The following is a 12,461-nucleotide window of genomic DNA, read 5'->3' as shown; positions in this document are numbered from 1 at the left end:
AAGAAAATTCTCAGCTATGTGGTCAATGGGTGGGTCAGCTCCCTGAGGACAGGACTTTATCTGTCATGTTCTCTGTTGTACCCCCAACACTACCTCGGGGTTTGATACAACTATACACTCAACAGAGAGCTGATAAATGAGTGACTTCAGCTATATTTATTATAGTTCTATACCATGTGTTGTGTCCTTGACTAAACTCCTTTACAAAGTGAGCAGCAGAAATATTTGCTTTTGCATCATGAGCAGGAGGAAGACATTGTTAGAACGTGGGATCTTCACGCACGCACGTGGGTCTTCATGCAGCCGCAGCCTTGATGTTACCAGCTTTATAACGACCTGGGGTTCTAGTAAAAGAAGTGCTAACTCCCTGTGACGGCTGTTCTTGGTTGTCAATTTGACTGTATCTGGAATTAACTAAAACCCAAGAGGCTGGGTACATCTGTGAAGGGGTTTTCTTCAGTAAGTTGTTTGAAGTGGGAAGAGTCACCCTTAATAATCAGGATCGTTTATCTGGGAACATCCACCTTTCCTCTGGACCACACCCCTGCTGGCAGCCTGTCTAAAGGACATGGAAGAAGGAAGCTTGTGCTCTGGGCCTCCTTGCTCTTGCTAGGGAGCTCATTTCTTCACTGGCATTAGTGCCTACTTCTTCAGGATTCCGGTGTCTACTGAAGACCAGCTGAGCCCTCCAGCTTCGCATATTCATTCTATCAGTTCTGTTCCTTTAGAGAACCCTGGCTAATACACTCTATTTTCTCATAAAGGCAGAAAGATCATTTCTCCTGTAATAAATGTCACTTCCTGGGTCCTATCCCCCATTCACTGAGATGCTGGCAAATGACCACAAATTTGAAAAAACAAAACAAAAAACAAACAAAAAACAGCAAAGCAACAACACCAACCACAAAGCAGTTGGCTTTTAAAACACACAAATAAAACACAGGTATACTTTTAAATATATAAAAGCATAGAAGATCTCACCATTTGAGCCCATCCCCAGTCCCACTCGACCTTCAAAAGTAGAGTGTAGCAGTTTCTTAGGCAGCCTTCCAAATAGTTTCACATGTAGATGTTGTCTTTTCCTTCTCACATTTGGTATATAATAACGTTATATACTTTGCTCCTTTTATATTTAACAATATATTTAGAGGGCTGGCAATGTAACTTAGTGGTAAAGAATGCTTACCTAGCATACTCAAAGCCCAGGGTTCATCTCCATCACCACACACGTAAATGGTATGTTTGGGTAGCCATATAGACCTGCTTCAATTTCCATGGTGCCAAAATATTCCATTGTATGGATGTAGCATGAGTTATTATTCAGAGTCCTTATCTATTCGGAATTTGCAGCTACGCCCTCTCAATTCCTTAGCCATTATAGTGGACACACTTTGTGCATTTGAATAGGCTTGTCTTATTTTTAAATATTTTATTATTTTATGTGTGTGGGTGTTCTCACTGCATTTGTGTGTGTACCACACGTGTCTCTGGTGTCCATGGCCAGAAGAGGACACAAGATCTCCTAGAAATAGAGTCACAGATGGTTGTGAGCCTCCATTCGGGTACCGGGAATCAAATCCTGGCGCTCTAGAAGACAAGCCAGTACTCTGAACTGCTAAACCATTCTCCAGCCCCTGGGTTTATTTTATAGGCAGATCCTTAGTTACAGACATGCTAGGCTAAGGAATGTGTGAATTTAAAGCCCCTTTGTGAATGAAATGAAATATAAATGTCTAAACAAAACAAACATGGAGTTTATTGGGTTGTTCTAAAGCATCCCCAGCTCAAGAACCAGAACTGCTGTTGACTGCATCCAAAGCTTTCTTTGTGGTCTGTGGTGATCAAAACTGTTTCCCTCGGCCCCAAACTCACCATTTACTGGCTTTGGGAATCACTTCCTTCTATTGATTTTGTGGCTTTTCTGTCCAACTAACATTTCTAAAAAGGTTAGTTTTTCTTTGCCAGTTTTTTTAAAAACTTTGATGTCTTTGGAATCTTTTTGTGCCCACAGTTCCCCTACAAACTTTCCCAAACAGTTGATCCGTGGAAGCCCCCAGAAGCTGGAGTTTGAGTTACAGCTTCCTGCAGTCAGTACTAGCCTGTTCACTTGTCCCTGGTACGGTTCAACATGCTTCTCTGTCCTCTGTATTTCCTGCAAATACAGAGCATTCATTTATTTTTATTTGTTTTTATAATAATATTTAAATAAATAATATTAATTATTATTCCTGAAAATACAGGGCAGCGGGGTTGAAAGCTTGCTGAGACTCAGGTGTGATCCCATGGCATGGCTGCAATGGTGGTCCACTGAGAAGCACATGGCAACTGGTTGTCTCTTTGTGACTTAAGTAGAGGTTGATGCTAACTGCCTAGGTCTATTAATTCCCTGAGGGCTGGAGACTATTTTAACCTGTTACTTCTTAATTTGCTTGCTACAAGAATTCTGTAAAAGGATGCATCTCCTCCTCTGTTGTTTCTTTAACCAGGGGCTGCATTTTTAAATGCCTGGTTCATTCCCCATATTTACATGTTAACAGTTAACGAACATTTTCTTTCACCACCCAAAGCTAACTTGGTTTATTTGTCTTGAACTTTGCATATATGTATGTGTTCACACATGCATTTGACATGTTTTATGCGTTTCAAACCACTTGCAGATTGGCATGTCTCATGTTTGATAGTCTCTTCCACTGGCCCTTGAATCCTTTTGAGATGACCAGCATTCTCCATGGCCTCCTCACTATCTGATACAACTCGGTTTTAGGATCACCTTCGACCTCTCACACCACAGACCTGGAATCTGCCATTTTCCCGACACTCCCCGGTTTCTTACGTGGGAAATAGTATTTCAAAACCTAAATTCAGACACGAAGTATGTAAATACCTATTTTTAAAGACCAAATAACTCCGCCAGGAGTGGTGGTGCATACCTTTAATCTAAGCACTTGGGAGGCAGAGATAGGCAGATCTCTGAGTTCAAGGCCAGCCTGGTCTACAAAGTGAGTTCCAGGACAGCCAGGGCTATTACACAGAGAAACCCTGTCTTGAAAAACCATAAATAAATAAATAAATAGATAAATAAATAGGTAGTTCATTCTGATATTCAAATTCAAATTAAGAACTACTAGGTTTTCACAAACGGCTCAGAATAACAATGCTATCATTTCTGCAATCAAGTGGATGGGTAGATTCACACTTTTTCACGTGCTGTCTGTATTTACCTTTATTTTTCCAAAATAATATTTTCCTATATCTACATTGTCTGAGTGTACAGACAGTGTGCACAAAACATGCTCCCTATCATCCTTCACTTAATCTTAATTCTGCAAGTGGTCATATATTAAATATTCCATTAGCCTTAGAGTTGCTATATCTAGTTATTTTGACTTCATGTCCACAGGAAGACTCACGGGAACTCAACTCCCTGAATCTTACATATTGGTAAGCTTTTGTTTTCTTAAAACCCTGAAAATTGTTGCTCCACTTATCTCCAACATTCTGAAGCACCTGAAACTAAGCTAATTTTCTTTCCCTGGCTCCGAGGTTCAATCTTCACAAGCCCACCTAAAAGTTCCCAGCCATGTGAACATGTCTTGGTTCATCATTCTAAATCAATATCCTATTCTGTGGTCTTCCTAATTACAGGTGTCCCATTGCTCATTTAATTTTGATGCCAACGACTGAACTCAATAAGCATGTGCTCTACCACTGAGCTACATCCCCAGCCCCCAAATATGTCATTTTTCATTTTAAAATTTTATGGGGAGGTTGATGTTTTCTGTGTTCCATGTGCGTGCCTGGTGCCTTTGGAGGCCAGAAGAGAGAGTCGGTTACCATGGGACTGGGACTGGAGCTATAGACAGCTGTGAGCTGCCACATAGGTGCTGGGAATTAAACCAATGTCCTCTGGAAGAGCAGCCACTGAGCCATCTCTCTGCCCCAGCCCCCATCTTTTTTTTTTTTTTAATTTAGTATAAACGTTCTTAGATATTTTTAAAGAAATACCCTGAACCCAGGTATAAAAGTTCATACCTATAATCTCAGCATGCTTGAGGCTGAAGCAGGAATACTGCAGCCTGGGTTACATAGTAAATTTCAGGCTAGAGTGAGAGACCCTGGCTCAAAACAAGTAAGCGTGTGCCTGGGAGGAGGGGACTGGACCTACCTGGACTGAGTCTACCAGGTTGATCTCAGTCGGTGGGGGAGGCTTTGCCCTGGAGGAGGTGGGAATGGGGGGTGGGCTGGGGGAAGGTGAGGGGGCCCATAAGGGGGAGAACAAGGGAATCCGTGGCTGATATGTAGAACTGAATTGTATTGCAAAATAAAAATAAAAATTAAAACAAAAACAAAAACAAGTAAGCGTGAGGCATGGGGAGGGGGAGGGGGTGGAAAGTGTTTATACTGCGCTCTTTCTGTGGTCCCATAGTTGCATGTTAGACTTATTCCTCTCACCAGTAGTTGCTCATTTCTTTTCCATCTTTTTAAACAGAGGTTTTAAACTTATTTGTTGTTTATGTGTATGCGTGAGTGGCTGCATGGGGCCATGCCACATGTGTGCAGAGGCCAGAAGAGGCTGTGAGAGCCCCCTGGAGCTGAAGTTACAGGCAGCTGTGAGCTGCCTGAGGTGGGTGCTGGGAAGGGAACTCTGGAAGAGCAGCCAGTGCTCTGAACCTCGGAGTTACCTTTCCAGCCCTCTTTTGAATCTCTATTTTCATTTTTAAAATTTTCCTTGTCTTTTACCTTTGTGTACCTAAAGTGTGAGTTGTGTTTATTTGCTCTTGTGCTCCTTTTTAGTCTTATTTCTGAACTAAAAATTTCCTTTAATTCTTGAGTTCTTTCCCAAGGTCTATCTCATCCTTTGTAAGTTTTCAAATTGTGTTTATATTCGCCTTTCATGTGTGTGTAACTTTCCTAATGCTTTTCAATTCTGTTTTGAAATGGTAGGTTATGGTTTTGATCTTGTGTGAGGACTTAACCTTATTTAGCTCCCTATTCTCTTTTTATGAATAAGCTTTTATGCAACTTGACCCTGATCCTTTTCTGCTAAAGCTCGTCTTGACCCTTTAGCAGAAGACATGCTTTAGTTGAAAGGCGTGGCTCTGAAGTCAGAAAAGCTGACTTCACAGGGTCCTGTGGCACGCACAGGTCCCTGCCCTGTAGTGTGTGTGGTGTTTGAAGGCCTGAGGTTTCCTGGCTCTGTTCTTTGCCCTGGCTTCTCTTCCTTCATCTCTGCTGCCACAATCCAGTTCGGATTTAGCTCTGCTTCCCTAGTGTGGAGTGCTGGCCTCTCAGTTCCAAGAGTCCTTAGGGACTAGAGACTGCTTCACCCCTCCATCATCACTGTGGGCTCCATGCTCTCACCCACCAGACAAACATCAAAATCCCTCCACATCCAGCTGCTGTTATAATGTTGGTCCCATGTTCCCCAGCAAGGGTCTTGGCCACTTGGGGGCTTTCCTGTTCCTGTTCCACTAGACCCATCCTTCTTCCACGTGGCTTCTTCCTGTACAGGTATGGATAACATGCAGCTCTGTGAGTCTCCCCTTCTGCTAATGTTTTGAAGTTTATGCTAATGTTATAAAGTATATATGTATATACAGATGATTTATTTTATTATCTATTTGTGTATATCTCTGTGTGTGTGTGTATGTACATGTGCATGGGTGCCTGTGGAGGCCAGAAGGTATCAGATCTCCCTGATCTGGAGTCAAAGGTGGCTGTGATCCCTCCTCCCCAATATGGGTGCAGGGAACTGAACTCTGATCCTCTGCAAGAGCAGCAAGTGTTCTCAATTGCTAACCATCTCTCCAGTCCCAGGATCTATTGTAAGATGAATTGCTAAATGGTCTTATTAATAAAAAACCCGGAGCCAGATATTGGGGTGAAAGCTGAAAGATCAGAGGGCAAGCCAGCCACGTCTTACCTCTAGGAAATCCTCAGCCCAAGAGAGCGCTACTTCTTGTATACTTATGCATGCCTATACACCTTTCTGTGCCCTGCCATCTTACTTCCTGTCTCCACCCAGCTACATCACTTCCTCTTTCTGCCTGTCCAGACCTCCAGACCTCTATGGTTAGCTAGCACTGGGATTAAAGGCATGTGCTACCACACCTGGCTCTGTTCCCAGTGTGGCCTTAAACTCACAGAGATCCGGATGGATCTCTACCTTCCGAATGCTGGGATTAAAGGTGTGTGCTACCACTGCCTGATGTCTATGTTTAATGTATTGGCTGGCTTTTTCCTCTGATCCCCAGATAAGCTTTGTTGGTCTTTCTTATCTAATTACTCTTTGTGTGAAGGGTGCTAGGCAAATTTCAAGTAATGCTTCCTTTTCTGCTGTCTTTCCAGAACCTTCTTTGACTTTAAGAAGTTGATAGATGTTGCTGAATTTCTTGGAGGATGATATGTTACTGATCTATTGCTATGAAGAGAAATCATGACCAAAGCAAATGAAAAAAGAGAGCATTTAGTTGGGGGCTTGCTTACAGTTCAGAGAGTTAGTCCATTATCATCACAGCAAGGAGCATGGCTGCAGGCAGGCAGGCATGGTGCTGGAGAGGTAGAGACTGGGCCTGGCATGGGCTTTGCAACCTCATAGCCCACCCTCAGTGACATACCTCTTCTAACAAAGCCACACTTCCTAATCCTTCCTAAATAGTCCTTCAACTGGAAACCAAACATTCAAGTATATGAGCCTATAAAGGCCATTCTCCACTTAAACAATATGCTCTATGTGGGCATTTTATTTAAATTAATAGAGACTTTCTGTTTCTAAACAGCAAAGGGGAATCGCTGAGCATTCCAGGAAGAAGTTGTATAGCCCATGCATTCGCCTTCTGAAGCAAAGTCTGGGAACAGGTACCAAAGAGCTTGGTAAGTGAGGGTGTGGGCTTTGGCAAACTCCTTACAGGCTGCCCTGCGCCAGTGCAGCCGGAGGACAGGAGAACATGCTGACTTTTGGAGACCCAGGCAGGAGACAGATGCATATGAATCTTTCCATGAGCCATATTTGAAGCAGAAAATGCAGATTGCTGTAAGCCAAGTTTGAATCCAAACATGCTGGAGAAGTTTATTTGGGCATTTCTCAAACCACAGGTCACATGTCTGTGTTTCTTCAGATCCTTAAGAAACCAAGTCATCTGAGAAGGACAGCTGTTTTTATTATCCCTCTATTTCAACAGGCTTCTCGTTAACAGTAAGGAACTTTTGACATTTTCAGACTTTATATTTACTTTATCTGTGTACCATACGAATAAACCCAAGGCCTCTGAAACTAGCAATTGACCCAGAATCATCTTGAAGAAAAACAAAAGTCTATATTTGACTTTTTCTTCCAAACTGGGGTGTGGATCAAGTCTACTTGTTGACTAATTACATGTTTTAGAACATTAGATTCAACAGGCCTTGTACGTTTGTGTCAACATTTGTTCTTGTGAATTTCACGTTTACTCCCAACTCACTGAACGAGGTGTGTGGCCTGATCATGTTGGGGTGGGAATCCCACCTCCTTCTCCATACATCCCTCTTTGTGCTGTACCTGTCATTTGGAGCCTTAAGACAAAAACTCAGAAGAAACTCTTTCTTTTAGGACTTCTAGGCTGATGATGAACGTCCAGACTAGATTAAGCTTATGTGGAACTGATCAATTCAGTGTAAGATCAAAGGCCCTGCCGAGCACAATTTTCTTTCTTCGTTTAAAGTTTTTATTAATGAAAATGTTGTATTTTACAGAGACCCATTAAAAAATAATAGAAATAGCTATTTCTAGAAATGAATAACTTAACTAAATCTATAGCACTGTTAAATTGATATGAATTTTATAGACTACTCATCCACAGACCATCTAGATCATTAATAGTCCCCAAAGACTATTACCTCCTAAAAACCATACACTCTGTCCTGTTCCTTCTAAGTCCACCATGTGGTTTCCTTCCATTCATTAAAAATCCACAAAATTATCCAAGCTTCCACCTATCAGGCATCTACATAAAGTATGACCCAGAAGATGGTGGGATATTTCTCATGGGGTTATCAGAGTAAAGACCACTGGGTATTTACTATGTACTTCCTATTCACAAGTACCATGCTAAATCATATACAATACTGTGAGGTCTAGTTTCAGAGTAATTAATCCCTACTAAATGCAAATCTTTCAGCTGGTTTTGTAACATACAAAATGTCAGAAGCTGTATATTTAAGTTCTTCACATGAAGACACCTGTAATTGCTAGAATTTATTTAGCTTAAGAGACCTGTCTACTCCTCCATTCCGTTAGTCACGCTTTAGCTGGGAGGAGGGGATGTTTGCCCTTCCCTGCATTTAAAAAGACCCAATGTGGAGGAGGGGTGGGAGGGGCCTTTAACAGGCTATAATAAAGACTGGGATCTAGTGAAGTGGTTGAACTGTTAAGGAGATGACTTGAGGGGTAGGGGGAGAGTTCATTGCTTACTCCTTTGCAGGAAGAAAGGGAGGACATGTTTGGGTTTGCTAGTTTTTGTTTCAGAATGAGCAAGTGGATTGTATACAGAAAACCAAACTCATAGAAGAGATGGGAGCAGTGGACAGAGCTTCTCGAAGGAATGTTCCAGCTGGATGTTTGTTCAGCATTCATGGTTTGATTTTGAGATAAGACGCATCACATGGTACGGGAATATCTGGATGAAAATGCACATTGATGATAAAAGGTTGTGTGAGATACTGAGGTCTAGAAATTTATGTCGACATTAACGTGAAGACACTTAGAATCATGGCAGTCTATATCTTACATGCTTATCACCTACATTTCTAGCAACAAAACATCATTGAAATTGTAAAAATCTAGAAGTGGTCCGGAAAAGCCTCATGATGACTTGAAGCTTTGACTCAGGTCAAAATGACCTGAGAATGAGGTATTTACTGTAGGGGAGAGCATTATGGAAGGAAGATGGTCCAGGAGCCCAGTTACATTCTTTGAAAATGTGCCATCAGGAATGACTTACCAGATTCTCCAACGGGAAAACTGAAGGAAAGAGCCCTTGAACTTCGAAAGAAGTAATTTTAGAACATACAAAGACCTTCTACTTTACTCTTAAGTTATAAATACATGCTGCAGAGTTATAAATACACCATACCCACAAGCATCAGAGGCAAACAAAATAAATGCTGCAGGGATAAAGCGCTCACAATGAGCTCTTAGGGAAATCAGAGCTGGTTAGCATGTGTCTATGCTTTGTGAAGCTGACGTGCTTTGTGAAGTGATGTACTCATTGCTTTCATCCTTCCGCCAGACATTTCCTTGTCTAGCAGCGTAGTCTTCTAAATGAACAAACCATTGAGGATCTCATACAGTGAGACCCAAGCACAGCACTTGATGGAAGGTAGGCACTGGGGCTTGGTTTTGTGGAATCCCTTTTCATACTTTAGAGAAAGACCATCTTCCAAATACCGATGTTGATCTAACCTCCTAATACTTAAATCTGGATGAGTAAGGTATTCGAGGAATGCAAACAACTGTCATTAATAAATAAACACAGCCGGGCGGTGGTGGCGCACGCCTTTAATCCCAGCACTCGGGAGGCAGAGGCAGGCGGATCTCTGTGAGTTCGAGGCCAGCCTGGGCTACCAAGTGAATTCCAGGAGAGGCGCAAAGCTACACAGAGAAACCCTGTCTCGAAAAACCAAAAAAAAAAAAAAATAAAATAAAATAAAATAAATAAATAAACACATGAGATGCATTACTATAAGCAATGTGATGTTAATGTAGGGGATATGAGACTGGGTTGAAACTTCTAGGTTCTACTGTGGTTTGTGCTACTGTGCAAGAAGTGACTCTTTTTAGGGGGTAGGGAGATGTAGGCAAACAGACACAGATAAACGAGGCTGGACCGACAGCTGTTTTCTTAAGCTGATAAGGTATTGCTTCAAACTCTTGAGGTATGTATTTATTATTTATTTGAAGTTAGCCTGGTAAGTACAGGGAATGAGGATAGGCTCGGTGTGTTCTCTGTTGGTTTGAACAAACTGAGTCTATCTCTGCTGAGCCGAACAAAGTCTCTGCAGTTAACCACATACTTAGCCTTCTTTGGAAGCAGGTGATTGACATGTCCTTGCTCCTTGAGAAGCTCACTGGGCACCTCAGACTCCTGTGGCCACCCCGAGCAACCACCTGAGAGGTACCTAGCATGCTTACCTGCCTCTATCTTATTAGCTTTCGTCTACAGGTTGACTTCCTATATAGCATGCAGAGTCAGTGCCTAGTGGTTTTACAGAAGGATAGCATAGTGCCCCGCTTCATTTAACTCCTCAGCGAAAACAAAAAGAACAGTGATAAAAATTAGTCTGTAATTTTAAAATCTTTTTTTTTAACTGAAGTTATCTGCTGTGTCCATGGATGCTCAGTCACTAGACTGGTGCTTCGTGAGGGTACAGAGGGTATTTCTGTAACCACGTCATCTAGCCCGGTGAAGGCAGGTAGTGCTTATAAAAAGAGCAACTAGAAGATTTAGAGGCTGTAATGCTAGTATACTCTCTCATTATGTTCTTAGTGTTGTCCTTGAAGGTACTTTATGGCCGTTCTATGTAATCTCACACTCTTCAAGCTCACAGTCAAGTCAAGCTTAGGAAAGGAGGAAGGAGCACTGGCGAGGAGCTACCCACATCATGGCAGCCAACAACACAGGAAGTTCAGTTGTTCAAGCCCAACAATTTGAACTACCCTTTCTAACAGCGCAGTCTATAACTGGATTAAGTTGGGCCCTGTAGACTAGCCTATGTTCAGCTGTTCTGGGTCCCCGGGGAGGCTACCTGTAGTGGCAGCTGCATGGTTGGCAGTGTGGCTTGGTAGAAATAATGCGGAGATCAGTTCTGGAGCTGTAAATTCAAGTTCCAGCGCCACGGGCTTTTGAAGGAGCCATTTATCTTCCATGTGCTTCACTTACTGCTTCAAAATGTTAAGTTCTTATCACAGGCAAGATTATAGGGAACTTGAAGATGCACGAAACACATCTTTATGTCTTCTTCAGGCTCGTACTTTCCTTGGGAAGATAAAATTCACCTGCAAAACACTAATCTGCAAGGCAGGGCCCGAGGAAGCCACAGCTGCTCTTTTAGATATATAAACCGTATCCTGAGCAAGATAAATGACTTCCTGCCGCACTAGTCAGGAAGGCACTATAGAGCCAGTTGAGCTCAGGATTAAAGGATGATTAAATTTCATTAAGCCGAGAACTGGGGGAGGGCGGTTCAAACAAGCGCCGGGGCAGGAGCGAAGGTGTGGAGTTGGAGACTACAGTGCTATTTTGGTGTGCTTAGACAGATGGCTTGTGTGGGTGGCCTGTGAGAGATAAGGCGAGTGGCCTGCTTCATCCGTGTCACGGAGTGGGGACTCTAAATTTTACTTTCTGCATTGGAGGAATAGAATAATGAAGATACCTCAAAAGAACCCTAGGATGGAAATCAGGAGTCTAGACCTCCACTTTGTCACCATTCCTCTGGACTCTCTTGGTCGTATCACTAGGAAGTCACATTGTCCTCGGCTGTCTAGTGGAGGAGATTGACTGTCCCTACATGGTCCTAAGTTACAAGGACACGGTGAACAACAAGAGGGAAAGGCAAAGGAAAATGTCTGTGCCCTTCCCCAGCCCGAAGCGACTGTGGAGTAGTTAAGCTGTGTACACTTGGTAGCCGCAGGACAGGAACATCTTTCTCTAGTGCTTATTGCTCAGTAATGTAATGCTTCTTCAGAACGGGGCAGAGAAGCTTGGGGAAAGTGCAAATTGTGATCCTCTGGGTTCACCGTGCATCTGCCGGTCTCGGAGATGGAGGCATGCAAGCAAAGTGTGTAATATCAAATGGAAGGCTCATCGTGGCGTCCTAAGGGAAGCCAGGGTTTGAAGCCTCTTGGAAGTAGGAGATTGGGTGGGATCTGAACCCCAGGGACATCCTCAGAGAGCAAAAGCCTTCTGGTATGCCTGTAGTTCCTCAGCTGACCGGTCCCTCTGCTCCAGGGAGGGTGTAGGACAGGAAGAAACACTTCTTGCCTTGCCAGTAACTTACCTGGAGCCAAGCTGCTTTGGCATCCAGTCTCCAGGCAGGATGGGTGTGCCTCTACCACAGCTTCCTGGATGAATGAAGCTTGCTCTTTTCAACTCATTTCCTCTGCTCTTAGATTCCAGTGAGGCTTCTACCAGAACAAGCCCTGTGTTTCCCAGACAAGGGTCGGTTTAGCAGTTTCTGCCTTGCCTACTCAGGTCAAGTTAGATGCCTGTTGAGACATCTCAAGTTCGGGTCCCAGAGGCTGTGGCTTCTTTTAGTGTTTAGGCTCTGTGGGTAGGATCAGGCTACCAGGTGGGCAGATCCATCAACATGGCACTGTCCCCCAAACTACAAGGATGAGCATCGGCCTTCTGGGGGGGGGTTTCCTTGACACTTTTCATCGAAGTCACGATGTCTGTCAGCTCAGTGACGAAATGAGTCTGTTTCCT

The 12,461-nt window shown here is 43.1% G+C and overlaps 1 protein-coding gene across 4 annotated transcripts in view; it reads left to right on the top strand.

Annotated features, from left to right (window-relative positions):
* The window catches only part of LOC128115610 (uncharacterized), a 54,709-nt gene that overhangs the window by 17,852 nt on the left and 24,396 nt on the right, over nt 1–12,461 (top strand). For all 4 annotated transcript variants that reach the window (XR_008220225.1, XM_052746482.1, XM_052746483.1 and 1 more), the window contains exon 2: nt 6,780–6,873. Coding sequence is in view for 3 of the 4 variants with exons in the window: in XM_052746482.1 (XP_052602442.1) it covers nt 6,780–6,873 (94 nt within the window). In the remaining variant the exon portion in view is untranslated. The remainder of the gene's footprint in view (nt 1–6,779; nt 6,874–12,461) is intronic.

This window comes from Peromyscus californicus, unplaced genomic scaffold, assembly GCF_007827085.1.
Source record: "Peromyscus californicus insignis strain IS unplaced genomic scaffold, ASM782708v3 Scaffold_1__1_contigs__length_55948999, whole genome shotgun sequence".
In the NCBI taxonomy this organism is placed as follows: domain Eukaryota; kingdom Metazoa; phylum Chordata; class Mammalia; order Rodentia; family Cricetidae; genus Peromyscus; species Peromyscus californicus.
This window is presented reverse-complemented; position numbering and strand designations above follow the sequence as displayed.